The sequence below is a fragment of the Balaenoptera ricei genome, chromosome 19 (genome assembly GCF_028023285.1).
Source record: "Balaenoptera ricei isolate mBalRic1 chromosome 19, mBalRic1.hap2, whole genome shotgun sequence".
NCBI lineage: Eukaryota > Metazoa > Chordata > Mammalia > Artiodactyla > Balaenopteridae > Balaenoptera > Balaenoptera ricei.
The window spans coordinates 50,083,191-50,100,267 of NC_082657.1; the positions used below are offsets into that span (position 1 = coordinate 50,083,191).

The window sequence follows — 17,077 nt, forward strand, 5'->3', positions numbered from 1 at the left end:
TGAAAGCAAAAATTCTCAAAATCCCACCATTCATAGAAAAATTTCAGCAAATAACCTCCCAGATATCTCTATTTGCATATGCAGATCTCTGAGTGAATTTATACACACTCACACTTGCAGGTGTGGTACATAGGGCTGTGTAATATTACATAAATGGAACTGCTTTCTTACTCAGTAATATGTTGGGTGCATCATCCCTGGTTTATAAATATACACTGCATCATCCTCCATGGATAGCAGTACCACACACACTTCATTTAAAGTGATCCCCTAGTGATAGGCATTTGGTTTACTTCCAAAGTTTTGCTATTACAGATAACACTGAAGTAAACATCCTTGTACATGCATCTTGGACACCTCTCCAATTATCTCCATAGGAAAAAAAAAAGTGCTATTTAAAAAATATATACAACATACTTCATTTTTCTGTCAGCGAGGGGGAGGAGCACATTGATGACAGATTATAAATGTTTGCGAGTTTTTCCTCACACCTCTAATTCCCAGGGATTAAAAATGAACTCTGCTGAAACAGAAAGAATAGACACAAACCAGAGCCAGGCGGAGTTTCAGGAATCGCCATGGATCTTTGAACGGGATGAAATGTTTTCCATTGGGATAGAAGAAGTAAGTAACACCTCATGGGCCCTGGAGTCATCTGATACAATTCTTCTTACTGAGCCCCTGCCCCAAGTTAGAAATTTAAATTTGCCCGAGCACTGTTACTGCCTTATCATCATATATTTTCAGGGTGCTAGGCTAGTCACCTTTCATGAAGTCAAACAAGGTAAAGTCAAGAATCTATCTGTAAATTGGCTGAACTTTAGCTTGCCCTTTGCAGACTCTCATATGGAGTGACTTCCCCTGCAGGTGTTTGATATTTTGCCTCTCTATGGAGTGCTGCGGCCACACAGTAGCCACCAGATGTCTTTCACCTTCTATGGACACTGTGACATCATTGCACAGGCTAAAGCTCTGTGTGAAGTGGAAGGAGGGCCCACCTATGAGATAATACTAAGGGGCGAGGCCTCCCTGGTCAACTATTCCTTTGACACCAAGGACATTAACTGTGGATTACAGGTATTGCCAGCCATCGGGAGATTTTCTGGGTTTGCCTTAAACATCAGTCATAGTCTTTGTGCTCTCATCTCTCCTGGAACCCCAGTCAGCATAGTCTCACCATCACCCCTATCCTGGACCCCTAAGCTGCTTCCTAAGCCTGATCATCCCCCCACTGCCAACCATTTGCCAGACATTTTCACTTGCTTTTCTCATTGTCTCCTCAAATTCTGCATGTTAGACACTAAAATTTGCATCTTTATTCTCAGTCCAAAAGCCCATTCCACCCTCTTTGTTTCTTTCAATAGGACTACTCCCTTCTCAGTCCCTTGAGTTTACGACCTCCAAGGAATTTTCCACTGCATTCTGTCCTTCAGCTCCCCACATCCTTACAGGCCCGGGGTTTGCTAATTCATCAAGCATAATTCCTCTGAGTTGGTTTTCCTTTCCCATCACCACTGCGATTATCACACTGCAGGATCTCAAGCCATGCCTAAATTATTACAGCAGTTCTTCTCAAACTGTGATGTGCATACGAATCACCTGGGAATCTTGTTCAAGTGCAGATTCTGATTCAGTAGGTCCAGGGTGGAGCCTGAGAGTCTGCATTTCTGACAAGTTCCCAGGTCATGTCGATGCTGTTGGCCCACGGACCCATGGAAGCAAGGGATTACAGTGCATTTCTGGCTTCTATCAATAACTGATCTAAATATCATTGCCAGGTAGATTTTCCCAAAATTGCCTTGGGAAAAGAGCAAAAATGATTGCATAGAGAAAAGAACATTGTTTTGTAGTCAGAAGAACTGGGATGTTATCCTACTTTTACTCCCTACTGACTATGACCTTGGGCACATCACCTAACCTCTCCAAGTCTCAGTATCCCTCATCTCTAAAATGGGAATGGGGTTGCAATTCCTATTTCACCAGGTGGTTATGGTTATTTAAGTAAAGTGTCTGGTCAGTACTGTGCCTGAGTCAGAGAAGGCCTTCAATCGTAAGTCACTCTGTGGATCAGAGCCAGGTTCCTCCACCTGAGTAAAGGTATCCTAAGCCCCTCTATTAACTGATGCTCCTTACGTATTAAACTTTGTTTCTCATAATTTCCCATTATAAACCACTAATTCATTTATGGCCAAGCTGGTTTACCCACTGGCCCTAATGCAGCCCAACCCTTTTTGCTTCCATTTTTCCTATTATATTATCTATCTCATCCTCCGCTCTGCCAACTCCACAGTCACACATACTGTAAGACCCAGCTCACCTCCATCCCTCAGTTATCTTCCTCTTACACTACATTCTCTTGACACTTAGAGTCTTTGCCATAATATAATGTACTTTCTAAATCTTGCTTTGGAATAATTGTCAGTTAATTCTATGTCTGTACATCTTCTCTCCCCAGTTAGAATTTGTGTTATGTACTCAGATACCACATCTCCTACCAAATATGAATGGGAACTAGACCTCCCATTATATAGCCACTGCATTATTATTATTTTTTATTATTATTATTTTATTATTATTATTACTGAATTGTCTGTGTGCATATATGTTTACAGGTTAAAGATTGTGCCTAAAATCAAATTCACATAACACCTATTGACACCTTGTGCGTTACTTTGACCAGATAGAATTTTCTTTCACTCCTTATCTCCAGGGTCTTCTGGGCAATTGGTTTTGGCTCAGCTCAGAGTGCTTCCTTTGTAGCAACTAATTCTTCCCCTAGTTTGTCCTAAGAGCCCCCGAAGTGGCTTCAGTTTGTGGTTACTGGACCCTCTGAATTATGTTAGCAAAATCTCAGGAAAAAGAATATGGCTGGCCTATTACTCCCCTGTCTCTCCATAAAAATAGAAAAATTCATTCTAGAAAATTCTGAACTCAAATCTTATCTAAAAAAGCAAATCTTCGTAATATAAAAAAGCTTACTTTAAGATCCTCTAATATGAATTCTTTGTGGTGAAGAAACAGAGGTTCAGGGAGGTGAAATGCTCACCCCACAGCCGTACTAAACTAAATTAGTTGTTAGAAGACCTAAGACAGAGCCAGTCTCCAGGGTCGAGTGCTCCTCCCGCCCAGCAGGCACCTGGTTGTGATCCTGAAATGTGGATTGGCCAGCATCTACCTCGTGGAAAATGAAATCCGTGTCTGTGAGGCATGCTTGTCTACCTGCCTTTGTCGGGATGACAGCAGCATCCCAGAGGGTGGGTGACAGAGGAGTCACTCTTCTCCTTCTTCTCCTCTCGAGCTGTTCGACCATGTCACAGAGAGTGAAATCACACTCAAGAACACTGGGAAAGTTGGCTTTGAGTTCAGCGTTCTGACTGACCCCCAGTCTTCGCCAGACAACCTTCTGCCGGGAGTGCCACTCCTCCAGCCTCTCTCAGTAAGTAGCCCATCCACCCCCCCGCACCCATGACGGCCACCTGATGATGGTAGGAGGGGCCCAAACCCAGACCTGCAAGCCACACCCCAGAGGCTGAGATTATGCTAAACATTCACTGCCAGGATTATGGGTGTGATGTTTTTTTTTTTAATTAAAACTAACAAGCTCTCAGAGACAAGAAAAATAAATATATCCAAGCCCTTCCTTCATTCATTAAACAACTATTTAGTGTGTCCTCCATTAGCCAGGCACTCTTCAGGCACCAGGGGTTAAACAGTGAACAAGATATACAATCCCATGGATTTTTTTTTCATGATCATAAGAATAGTTTATTTCCATTTATGTCCTCACACTTCCCTTGTAATTCCTTGAAGCCGAGGGCCTCCTCTACTCTGACTACAACAAATAAAAGCAGCTTTTTGTTAGCAGTAGTGAAAACACCAGTAGACTGCAGTGAGCCGTATTGGTTTTAGAAGCAAATGGAAGAGATGGTTCCTTGTACATATTACGTTAATCTAACAGTTTTAAGGAATTTTTGTCGAGTTTTTCTCATCATGAAAATAATACATAATTGTTATAGAAAAATTGAAAGATATGAAAAAGGATAAAGAATGAAATTATAATTGTTCATAATCTTACAATCCAAAGATAAAAGTGCTGTCATCTTGGATGATAGAGTCTATTCTTCCCCTAAATTATCACATATATTTGGGTCTATTGCTAGTTTCTCTATTCTTTATTGATCTGTTTGCCTGTACCTACATCCATAGTATACTATTTTAAGTGTTATAGCTTTAAAATACATCTTAATGTCTATTAAGTCAACTCCCTTTTAATTCTTCTTTTTCCAATTTGTCTTAGATATTCTTTTGAATTTTACTCTTATGTTCTTCCTAAGTTGAATGCCTACTTTTCTTTCTTTCTTAATTAATAATGAAAAAATGTGAGTACACATTTGCTGAGTACACCTTTAGCTCCATCTCATAATTTTAAAGAAAATTATAGATTGAAAAAAGGAAGTTAACTTTGCATATTTTATACATTTTAATATCAACCATTATAATTTTAATTATTTTCTAAGTTGTCTAGAATTGTAGTTTTATCTACAAGTGTAATTTTAAAGTATATTTTTCTCTTTTTCAAATTTCCAAATGACTCAGCTTTTTCTTTTCGTTATTTAAACTCTTATTAATGTGAAGTTAATACTGAGTTTTTCATATCATGGCCAGGTAATATGACCTTCTCAATTCCTACTTTTATTAGTTTGTTAATATATTTTAGTGGTCTAAAATGATATTTTAATACCAGTGAATGTTTGGAAACAATGTTGTCTGGACTATAGAATGCAGATTATGATGAATCTTTATTAAATTAACCTCCATTAAATTATATTATCCAAATCTTGTTTCCCTTTTTCTGTTTAATTATTCTAAGACTAAGAATGGTATATAAAAAGTTTTCTAAGACTAAGAATGGTTTATAAAGGGTTTTGGTATATAAAAGACTAAAAATGGTATATAAAAAATATATAAATTTTTGTTTTATCCGTTTTCATTTCTGTCTTATTTAACACACAAGATTTAATGACTATTAAGTGTTCATCCTGCACTGTATATTTTATCTATTTTAAATTGCCACTTTCTTCCCTTTTAATGCTTTTTACTTTGAATTCTTCTTTGTTTGGTATTAATATTGTGTCTTTCGAAGTACCGTATTAGCTGTCTTTCACAAGGTTTGGTATGTTGTGTTTTTATTGTGGTTCAGTTCTATACATTTCATAGTAATCACAAGTATATCTTTTTCTTTGGCTGTGGGTCCACTCCTTCACTCTGAGGATATATGTCTTTCATTTATTATATCTTCAAGTATTGCTTCTCCCCTATTTTCTCCAGTCTTTTCTGCTAAAGCAACTTTTAGACATATGTTGGACCTTCTCATTCTGTCCATGTTTCTAAACCTATATGTCACATGTGTATCTCTTTACTTTTTATCTCTCTAAACTGCATTCAAGATAATTACCTCAGCTTTTTCAGTTAACTAATTTTCTTTTCGACTGAGTATAATCTACTATTTATACTCTGCATTCCTAACCCTACTCTGCATTCCTAATTTCAGTGATCATATTTTTCATTTCAAAAATTCCACCTGTTGTTCACCTCTTTCACTGGGATTTTAATTTCTTCATTCATCACTAATCATTTTGTAGATTCTTTTAAGTTATTCTAATTGAGTTATTAGGGATACAATTATTCCTATTTGTGTGACTGTTAACTGTCTTTCATTATCAATGCTTTCCCTGTATGATATGTAATTTTTGACTTGGGATCATCTTCCACTGAGACCGTTTTCTCTGAGACAGCCTCATTCACCCTGGATTGCAGGGTGGTGCTACAATAGTGTTGCAGTTGTTTTTGCCAGGTACCCCAAGGGGTCAGATTTTGAGTTAATGTTTTGTTTATTTGTTTTCTTTCTTATTGGAGTATAGTTGCTTTACTTGAGTTAATGTTTTGACCTGGATTAACCACAGTGATCTGTCAGTGTACGTGAAGACTTCACGCATATGCATGATACAGGCTTGGGCATTCTGTTTCCCATGGGATACATATTTTCCCCACCTAGGATCCCAGAGAGATACAAGCTTCCTCAATTCTTCCCTGAAGTGCAGAGAAGTAACAGGAGTGGCCGCCCATCATGGCTCCAGCCTCGTGCAGGGATCTGCCCTGTGTGCCCACCTCACGTGGGTCCAGGCTGCATCCCTCTATTTCAGTCCTTGGGTGGTAGGGACTGTAGTTGGGTCTGAGGTCACCTGTGGCCACCAAGTAAAGGCTCTGAACTTAACCACACTGGCTAGGTTCCCGCTGTTTCTTTTTCGCATCAGAGGATCTATTTTCTTTCAAGCTCACTATACATTGAAAGAGAGTTTTGTTGTTGCCTTTGTTGTTGTTGTGCCTTATACAGAATATCCTTACACTTGTAGCATGAGAGGGAGCTATAACAGTGCAGTCACCAGCATTTGCAGAACCAGAAGTAGAAGGGTTTTTCATCCCCATATACTTTTTCCTGGTTTGGGGTTACTCCCTGTCCCTGACTCTCTGCTCCTGCTGTTTACACACAGTGGCTTCTTGAATCTGATTGAGATCATGGATTAGATATTATCTTATTTTTTCTTCTTTCTTATAGGAACTCATAGAATATATTTGCTCTTATTCCTCAGAATCATCCCTGTGTCATGGGTCCCCAGGATCATCCCCCAGGTTTAACGATTCTCTAGGGGGACTCACCAATAAGTTGTACTAGTGACTATGATTTATTCCAGCCAAAGAATACAAAATAAAATCAGCAAAGGGAAAAAGCACATGGGGCAAAGTTCAGAAGAAACCCGGTGCAGGCATCCAAGAATCCTCTCCCCGTGGAGTCACGCAAGATGCTCCTAATCCCCCAGCAATGAGCTGTGACTACACAATATGAGAGCTACCACAGAAGCCCACTGGAGACTCAGTGCCAGTGGGGCCCAGTCACACAGACACCCTCTGCCTGGCGCATACCAAAATTCCAGTCTCCCAGAAAGAAAACAGGTGTTCAGCATAAACCATAGTTGTTTGCACAAAAAAGTTGAGGCACAGTGAGCCATTCTTACCAACTTTGCAAGCAGGCCTTTCTAAGAGTAGCAGTTTTAGGACTGCTATGTTAACTCTTTTTTGCACTTCCCCCTTCTTTTGAACTGGACGTTGTTTTTATGGTTCCGAATGGGATTTTTTTCTCTGTATGTTTTTCCTTTTCTATATTAACCAGATTTCCTGCTATAAGGCCAGATTCTTATAATGAAAACAAATGTTTACAGAGTCCTGCAGTGTACATGAATGCTTGAACATGTAACTAGATAGAGAAAAATTTTCCACCAGAATAACATGAGAGAACTATTGGTTATTGGAAAAATACATTGTTACTGCTCAAGATAAAAGCTGAGACCCACCCCACTACCCTCCAGGGCACTGAGTGCAGGAAGAAAGAGAATTTTGTAGGAAACAAGAGAATTTTGTGGATTGCTCAAGAGAGGGGTGAGGAGAAGAGAGAATGAGGGTGAGAGGGTGAATCCTGGGAAACACTGCACACTGCAATTTGATTCCACCTTATAACACTCCCCACATACACACTCACACTCACACATTCCATAAAATGTGCAAAATTTCATAAAATGCTTCATGTGAGTGAGTGTATTGTGAAATTTGGTGACAAGGCTCAGTTCTGTTCAGTGAAGCAGATAGCATGTAAGGAAGTGAGAGAATGGAGACCAAGAGAAGCAAGAGAATTAGGCAATGGCTTCTCGTAGAAATGATGGCAGTGATTTTTAACTGTCACAGGCACTTTGAGGGTTGGAGATAAGTTTATTAACACTAGTGGGCTCATGGACCCCCAGGGTGTGTGTGGGTGTGTATGTGTATTTAAATAAAATCTGGATTGAAGCAGATAGCATGTAAGGAAGTGAGAGAGTGGAGGCCAAGAGAAGCAAGAGAATTAGGCAATGGCTTCTCATAGAAATGATGGCAGTGATTTTTAACTGTCATAGGCACTTTGAGGGTTGGAGATAAGTTTATTAACACTAGTGGGCTCATGGACCCCCAGGGTGTGTGTGGGTGTGTATGTGTATTTAAATAAAATCTGGATTGATATCCACCAGTCAGTGTTAATCATTATTTATGTGTCAGTAGTAAGCACTAGTGATCTTCATTAAATTTTTTCTTGTCTTCATGCTCTAATTTTTCTTCAAAGAATATATATCACTTGTAACATCAAAAAACAATAAAATATGTTCAAAATTATGAGGCCCCTTCAAAAATGACTTTTAAAACACTTCTAAATAGCTTGAACCTATACTAGCATTTTTCCCTAGTTTTTTTTTCAATGTTGGCTCCTTTTCGGAATTTAAAAAAAAATTTTATTTGGGTATAGTTGATTTACAGTGTTGTGTTAGTTTCAGGTGTACAGCAAAGTGATTCAGTTATACATATACATATATCCACTCTTTTTTAGATTCTTTTCCCATATAGGCCATTACAGAGTACTGAGTAGAGTTCCCTGTGCTATACATAGGTCCGTATTAGTTATCTGTTTTATATATAGTAGTATGTATATGTCAATCCCAGTCTCCCAATTTATCCCTATAAATATCAGTTAAGTCCATCTTATTTAATGTATCATTTAAAACTTGTGTTTCCTTATTTATTTTCATTTTGGATGATCTGTCCATTGTTGAAAGTGGGGTGTTAAAGTCCCCTACTATGATTGTGTTACTGTCGATTTCCCCTTTTATGGTTGTTAGCATTTGCCTTATGTATTGAGGTGCTCCTATGTTGGGTGCATAAATATTTACAATTGTTATATCTTCTTGGATTGATCCCTTGATCATTCTGTAGTGTCCTTCTTTGTCTCTTGTAATAGCCTTTATTTTAAAGTCTATTTTGTCTGATACGAGAATTGCTACTCCAGCTTTCTTTTGATTTCCATTTGCATGGAATATCTTTTTCCATCCCCTCACTTTCAGTCTGTATGTGTCCCTAGGCCTGATGTGGGTCTCTTGCAGACAGCATATATACGGGTCTTGTTTTTGTATCCATTCAGCCAGTCTATGTCTTTTGGTTGGAGCATTTAATCCTTTTACATTTAAGGTAGTTATCGATATGTATGTTCCTATTACCATTTTCTTAATTGTTTTGGGTTTGTTATTGTAGGTGTTTTCCTTCTCTTGTGTTTCCTGCCTAGAGAAGTTCCTTTAGCATTTATTGTAAAGCTGGTTTGGTGGTGCTGAATTCTCTTAGCTTTTGCTTGTCTGTAAAGGTTTTAATTTCTCCATCAAATCTGAATGAGATCCTTGCTGGGTCAAGTGATCTTGGTTGTAGGTTTTTCCCTTTCATCACTTTAAATATGTCCTGCCACTTCCTTCTGGCTTGCAGAGTTTCTGCTGAAAGATCAGCTGTTAACCTTATGGGGATTCCTTTGTATGTTATTTGTTGTTTTTCCCTTGCTGCTTTTAATATTTTTTCTTTGTATTTAATTTTTGATAGTTTGATTAATATGTGTCTTGGTGTGTTTCTCCTTGGATTTATCCTGTATGGGACTCTCTATGCATCCTGGACTTGATTAACTATTTCCTTTCCCATATTAGGGAAGTTTTCAACTCTAATCTCTTCAAATATTTTCTCACTCCCTTTCTTTTTCTCTTCTTCTTCTGAGACCCCTATAATTCGAATGTTGGTGCATTTAATGTTGTCCCAGAGGTCTCTGAGACTGTCCTCAATTCTTTTCATTCTTTTTTTCTTTATTCTGATCTGTGGTAGTTATTTCCACTATTTTATCTTCCAGGTCACTTATCTGTTCTTTGCCTCAGTTATTCTGTTATTGATTCCTTCTAGAGAATTTTAAATTTCATTTATTGTGTTGTTCATCATTGTTTGCTCTTTAGTTCTTCTAAGTCCTTGTTAAACGTTTCTTGTATTTTCTCCATTCTATTTCCAAGATTTTGGATCATCTTTACTATCATTACTCTGAATTCTTTTTCAGGTAGACTACCTGTTTCCTCTTCATTTGTTTGGTCTGGTGGGTTTTTACCTTGCTCCTTCATCTTCTGTGTGTTTCTCTGTCTTCTCATTTTGCCTAACTTACTATGTTTGGGGGTCTCCTTTTTGCAGCCTGCAGGTTCATAGTTCCCGTTGTTTTTGGTGTCTGCCCCCAGTGACTAAGGTTGGTTCATTGGGTCGTGCAGGCTTCCTGGTGGAGGGGACTGGTCCCTGTGTTCTAGTGGATGAGGCTGGATTTTGTCTTTCTGGTGGGTAGGACCGCCTCTGGTGGTATGTTTTGTGGTGTCTGTGCCCTTATTATGATTTTAGGCAGCCTCTCTGCTAATGGGTGGGGTTGTGTTCCTGTGTTGCTAGTTGTTTGGCATAGAGTGTCCAGCACTGTAGCTTGCTGGTCGTTGAGTGGAGCTGGGTCTTAGCATTGAGATTGAGATGTCTGAGAGAGCTTTTGCTGTTTGATATTATGTGGGGCCAGGAGGTCTCTGGTGGACCAATGTCCTGAACTCGGCTCTCCTACCTCAGAGGATCAGGCCTGACACCCAGCTGGAGCACCAAGACCCTGTCAGCCACATGGCTCAGAAGAAAAGGGAGGAAAAAAAAGAAAGGAAGAAAGAAAGAATAATAAAATAAAATAAAATAAAATAAAATAAAAAATACATTATTTTTTTAAAAGTAACAAAAGAAAGAAGAGAGCAACCAAACCAAAAAACAAATCCACCAATGATAACAAGTGCTAAAAACTATACTAAAAACAACAACAACAACAAAAAACTGACAGACAGAACCCTAGGACAAATGGTAAAAGCAAAGCTATAAAGACAAAATCACACAAAGAAGCATACACATATACACTCACAAAAGGAGAAAAAGGAAAAATATATATATTAAAAAAAAAAGGAAGAGAGCAAACAAATCTACCAATGATAATAAGCTCTAAATACTAAACTAAGGTAAACATAAAACCTTAAACAACTTAGATGCAGAAAGCAAACCCCAAGTCTACAGTTGCTCCCAAAGTCCACCCCCTCAATTTTGGGATGATTCATTGTCTATTCAGGTATTCCACAAATGCAGGGTACATCAAGTTGATTGTGGAGATTTAATCTGCTGCTCCTGAGGCTGCTGGGAGAGATTTCCCTTTCTCTTCTTTATTCGCACAGCTCCTGGGGTTCAGCTTTGGATTCGGCCCCGCCTCTGCGTGTAGGTTGCCTGAGGGCGTCTGTTCTTCACCCAGACAGGAGGGGGTTAAAGGAGCAGCAGATTAGGGGGCTTTGGCTCACTCAGACCGGGGAAGGGAGGGGTACGGAATGCGGGGCGAGCCTGCAGCGGCAGAGGCCGGCATAATGTTGCACCAGCCTGAGGCACGATGTGTGTTCTCCCGGGGAAGTTGTCCCTGGATCACGGGACCCTGGCAGTGGCGGGCTGCACAGGCTCCCAGGAGGGGAGGTGTGGATAGTGACCTGTGCTTGCAACAGGCTTCTTGGTGGCGGCAGCAGCAGCCTTAGCATCTCATGCCCGTCTCGGGGGTCCGCGCTGATAGCCGCAGCTCACGCCCATCTCTGGAGCTCATTTAAGCGGTGCTCTGAATCCCCTCTCCTCGTGCACCCCGAAACAATGGTCTCTTGCCTCTTAGGCAGGTCCAGACTTTTTCCCGGACTCCCTCCCAGCTAGCTGTGGCGCACTAGTCCCCTTCAGGCTGTGTTCATGCAGCCAACCCCAGTCCTCTCCCTGGGGTCTGAACTCCGAAGCCCGAGCCTCAGCTCCCAGTCCCCGCCTGCCCCAGCGGGTGAGCAGACAAGCCTCTCAAGCTGGTGACTGCTGGTCGGCACTGATCCTCTGTGCGGGAATCTCTCTGCTTTGCCCTCTGCACCTACGCTCTCCTCCGTGACTCCAAAGCTTCCCCCTGCCCACCCACCATCTCCGCCAGTGAAGGGGCTTCCTAGTGTGTGGAAACTTCTTCTCCTTCACAGCTCCCTCCCAGAGGTGCAGGTCCCATCCCTATTCTTTTGTCTCTGTTTTTCTTTTTTCTTTTGCCCTACCCAGGTACGTGGGGAGTTTCTTGCCTTTGGGAAGTCTGAGGTCTTCTGCCAGTGTTCAGTAGGTGTTCTGTAGGAGCTGTTCCTCATGTAGATGTATTTTTGATGTATTTGTGGGGAGGAAGGTGATCTCCACGTCTTACTCCTCCACCATCTTGAAGCTATCTCCACTAAAGCAGTTTTCACAGTGATCTTTCCCATTGACATTCCCACCAGATGTATTGAAATGTGAGTTTCTTTTGATGCATAGTCTTAACAAATTTGGCAAGCTTTGCCAATCTTATGATTTAAAATTTTTTTCATTATGATCTTAATTTGCATTTCCCTGATTACTTATAAGGATAAGCAGCTTTACTGTTTGTTTGCCATTCTGTTTCCTCTTTTATGAAATGCGTGCCCACATATGCTGCCTATTTTTCCATTGTTTGTCATTTTCTCATACCTTCATAGGAATGAATCTTGGAGGAGGAATGTGAGTGGACAGTATAGCACACTAGGCCCTTGGGATTATCTAGTCCATCAAACTGCCAGAAGCAAGAGTCCATCGTAAATTTTACATAAATTTTACGTAAATTTTACGTAAATTTAAAAATTCTCTCTGGTCTTTCTGCTGTATAGGGTTTTATCGGTTCCCATAAAGAGCAGGTGTTGAAGGTTTACTACTTACCTGGAGTACCTGAGATCTTTCAAAGGAGCTTCCAGATACAGATTGCCCACCTGGACCCAGAAAATATTACTCTGAGTGGAGAGGGAATCTTTCCCCGAATCTGCGTCGATCTCCCCAGGAACCTCAAAGGTACTTCTACCCTCTATAGGATGACAAGATGTGTTTTAGCTGCTTATTATAAGGTTGATGGCAACTCGCATTATTTGTTTGGCAGTCCTCACAAGTTCCCCTTTGTGTTATTCCTGAATTGCAAAAAACGTCAAGAGTTGAAATTGACTTGGTGACCTGAGATGAGTAAGACAAGATAGGGTCCATGGTAGTCCCAAATTAAGACCCCAGGCCAATTTTGCCATCATTAAATTACTTAAAGAGGGATCAGGACATTGTACTTCCAAAAGCCTTTTCCTCCATCGCATGTTCCTTCCAGCTACACTCTCTCACTGAGTTGTCACTCACAGATGGCCATTGAGAAGGCAAAGGCTGATTGTACTGCAAGGAATACAATTCTCAAAATATCAATATAAACTGTACAGAAAGGCAGCTAAGGTTCCAACCCCTTATGCTGGCATTACAGTTTGGAGGCTAATTTAGACTTATTAATTGTCTGCCCACATCCTTAGCCAAGGCTTTTCTGGGTAACATGTGGCACCCAGAGCCATCCCTCTGTACCAGAATATTTCTGTCTTGGCAGATCCTGAAGCTCAACTCAGGAGCTCTTTTAGCCACAGACTGACTCTGGCTCTTTCTTCCTGACATGGACTACAGGATGAAGAGTCAAGAGAAACTTCTCACTCTTCTTCATGAACCCTCTTCAAGCTCTTTGAAATCTACATTCCTTAAGCAGCTTCAGACTAAGCCCTCCCACCTCAGCCTTTCCTCCTACCCCACTCCCCAAAGTCACTAACTCACCTGTTGATGATCATGCATTAAATCCTAATTGTCTGCTCCCTGATAATATGAACACAAATATTAGTAAATCTAAGACCATGTTACACTCTAGTATCTAGAGTTCCAGCCAGCTGGAGGTTAGTCCAACTCTATATATAATTGTCAAGAAGAAAAGCCTTTGCCACACGGTTGAAAACTGGGTGCCCAGCTGGCCTCATGATGGCAGTAGACATGTTTGCCCAGTACAGGGCTTTAAAATAATTTAAATCTGAATACTAGTTGGGTCTTCTGTACTCCGGTTCACCACAGTCCCAGCACTTCCTATGGTTTCATAGAAGGCACTTTAATTACTTTGCTTACCTTGCCCCTCAAGCATTTGAATTTGCGCTGGCTTACTGATGAACTGGTGAAATCTCTCCCCCCGTTGCCCAGCCTGCCTGATTCAGGGGACTGTAGCTTATTTAATCATAGTTAAAGCAACTTGAACCAAATATATTCTTTTTGTTAACAGAGAATTAATAAACATGAAGACCAACCTAAAGGGTGACCATCCATCTGGGTTTGTCCAGCATGGAGGGGTTTCCCAAGTGGTGCAGCCATCAGTGCTAGAACTGGGAAAGTATCAAGAAAGCTGGGATCCAGTTGGTCACCCTATGAGTGACTCAGGATGTTACTGTCATTAAGTTCTTGAGAAACAGTTGGTAGCCCACTAAAGCATAATCTCATAAAACTCAGTGAGTTCTCTTTTATAAATTCTACTCACTCACAAATTATCCTCTGAAGCAGAGAAAACATGGCAGGCTAAGTTTCACAAAGTTCACTTCCCTTCTCACTTTATTTTCCCTGAGCTTAGAGTCTGTGTTTTAGGCATAATTCATATATTTCTAGCCATTCAGATTTCCTTCTCCTTCCAACCCCCACAGGATGTGAGAAGTACGAAATCTTCTTAAATCAGGCCAGAAAAAAACTAGAAAAAAACAAATATGAAATGTTTGACCACTTAGAGAGACCTGAGGAAGTGCCTGAGGATGAATCTTCTGAGGTAAGATTGGCTTCACTCTGCACAGGAAGTAGATTCACCGGAAGCTGCAAAAAAATGTTTTTCCCAGTGGTAACATCTTGCATAACTATAGAACAGTATCAAAACCAGGAAACTGACATTGGTACAAGCCATAGAGCTTATTCAGATTTCATCAGTTTTATATGTACTCGTGGGTCTGTCTCTCTGCATGTCTGCATGTCTCTGTATGTTTGCATATCTGCATCTGTGTGTGGTTCTAACCCAATTTTTTCACGTGTAGCTTTGTGTATCCACCACCACAGTTAAGATACAGAAGTGTTCCATCTCCGTAAGTATCCCTTGTGCTCGCTGGGGAAATAGAATTATAAGCAAAAATCTCTTTCCAACCCACAAAATCTCTCCACAAAGGTGGAAGAGAAAGAATCCAACTTTATTATTGATAAACATTAAAGCAGAAAGTGCTCCGTGTCTCTGTCAGTCTGCTAGGAGATTGCAAAGACAGAAAGAAATCTCAGTCTTTTATAGAGCCAAGCAGATACAACCTATTATATACATGTTCTCAAGGTAAATAGTAACTAGTCCGTAAGTAAAAACTATAACTAGTCCTCAAGTAAGAGGACTTGACAGCACCATTTGTCACGCTTAGTTCATGCTGAATTCACATGGTAATTGGGGTGACCATCTGTGTTAGCTAATTGGCTTTACCCAAAGGGAAAACAAACCTTTTGTGTTTTTATGACAGGGTCCTCTGAAGTTGAGCTCCTATCCTCCCACAGAAATGGGAGGATAGGAGATGGGGCTCTATCTTCCTTGATGATGACATGTCAAAGAGATGGTTCCCAGCTCCTTAAGGAAGATGTTCCTGGGTTGTGAAGCTGATAAAAAGTCTTAGCCTATGAAAAGATTTATATATATTTCCAAGAGACAGAGAAAGAACTTACAAGTTTTCTTGAAAATGAAGCTGGAAGAAGTCTCTACCCTTATTTTCAACAGGGAGAATTGAGCCTCTTTTTTTTTTGCCACACCTCATGGCTTACAGGATCTCAGTTCCTGACCAGGGATTGAACCAGGGCCTCAGCAGTGAAAGCCCGGAATCCTAACCACTTAGGCCACCAGGGAACTCCCTTGAGTCTCTTATTTTTAATTTGTTTTTGCCTTTACATGCTTCTCGTTTATAGCCATCCCCAATCTCCCTACCCCTTCCCCCTGGCAACCACTATAGTTCTCCATCTCTATAACCTTGTTATGAGTATAGAAGAGTTATGTAATTGGAATCATACAGTATGTAACCTTTTGAGATTATTTTTTTTTCATTCAGCATAATGCCCTTGAGATCCATCAACATAAATAGTTCATTCCTTACTCCATTGCTCAGTAATACTCCGTGGCATAGATGTACAGTTTGTTTAACCACCTTAAACCCCAACAAAAATTTTAACACCACAGATATACTGTATATCTATTTATTTACTGTGGCCCTTTGGAGGGCCACAAGCCATTGTAATATCTAAGATTTTCTCACTCTCCCCTCCATGAAGCAACTTTCGCCCCCTTAAAGGTGGTATTGCCCCCATTGAGAATGCATGTTCTCAAAGAATTTGCTTACTTTCTCTTCTCTCTTGCTCCAGTTAAATGCTCAACTCCAGATGGAAGTAGAGCGGCTTATAGTCCAAGACTATGCCACAGAACATCAGAAATCAATCGTCCTTGGTTCCATGGACAACCTCTGCCATCGGAGTCACCGCAAACCGATCAAGTGAGCACCCTTCCATGTCGTGTTTGTTTCAGAGTGTAGCAGAGCCAGCGGTGCCCTCCACCAGAGTGCTCCCTGAATTAATGACTGACTATGTAGGGATGAAATCCACTCGCCTTACATGTCTGCCATTCTCTAGCAGCCAGCCAACCAGGCAGGTCTCTGCCTCTTAGTCAGAAACCTCCCACTTTGTCGAATAGATGGACCGGTTTCAGGTCCTTAAGGACCAGCACTGAATGTGTTTAGGGATGATGGCTAAAGCAGCAATGTGGTCTTCTCGGGGAAGTGTCTTGTTCCTAGTCTCCATTCTGGAGAGTGGTGGTTCTCTACTCCAGAGAATAGAATTCTGCAGAGGAGATGGAAGAGAGCCTCACAGTCTCGCACTTTTGGAAATGTGAGTGGTAAGAAGACCTTGTTAACCGTTTCAGAGTCCAGCTGCCAGAATATATCCTAGACTTTGGCTACATCATCCTTGGTGACGTCCGAACCCACATCATCAAGATCACCAACACCAGTCACTTCCCAGTGTCCTTCCATGCAGAAAAGCGTGTCCTTCACAACACAGGTAACCAGGCTGGAGACCCTTCCTATTGCACTCTGTCATTTCTAACACGATGCCCATCTGTACTGTCCTGGAGTGCTTCTTCTGGGATCAGCTGAAAGAATTGTTGGGCCATTAATTGATACTTTGAGTGGTCATCCTG

General features: G+C 40.8%; 1 protein-coding gene across 22 annotated transcripts in view; it reads left to right on the forward strand.

The window, feature by feature from the left end:
- The window catches only part of HYDIN (HYDIN axonemal central pair apparatus protein), a 446,648-nt gene that overhangs the window by 310,413 nt on the left and 119,158 nt on the right, over positions 1 to 17,077 (forward strand). For all 22 annotated transcript variants that reach the window (XR_009499152.1, XR_009499153.1, XR_009499154.1 and 19 more), the window contains 7 exons: positions 505 to 624; positions 868 to 1,077; positions 3,299 to 3,436; positions 12,663 to 12,840; positions 14,523 to 14,641; positions 16,249 to 16,376; positions 16,802 to 16,938. Coding sequence is in view for 19 of the 22 variants with exons in the window: in XM_059905589.1 (XP_059761572.1) it covers positions 505 to 624; positions 868 to 1,077; positions 3,299 to 3,436; positions 12,663 to 12,840; positions 14,523 to 14,641; positions 16,249 to 16,376; positions 16,802 to 16,938 (1,030 nt within the window). In the remaining 3 variants the exon portion in view is untranslated. The remainder of the gene's footprint in view (positions 1 to 504; positions 625 to 867; positions 1,078 to 3,298; positions 3,437 to 12,662; positions 12,841 to 14,522; positions 14,642 to 16,248; positions 16,377 to 16,801; positions 16,939 to 17,077) is intronic.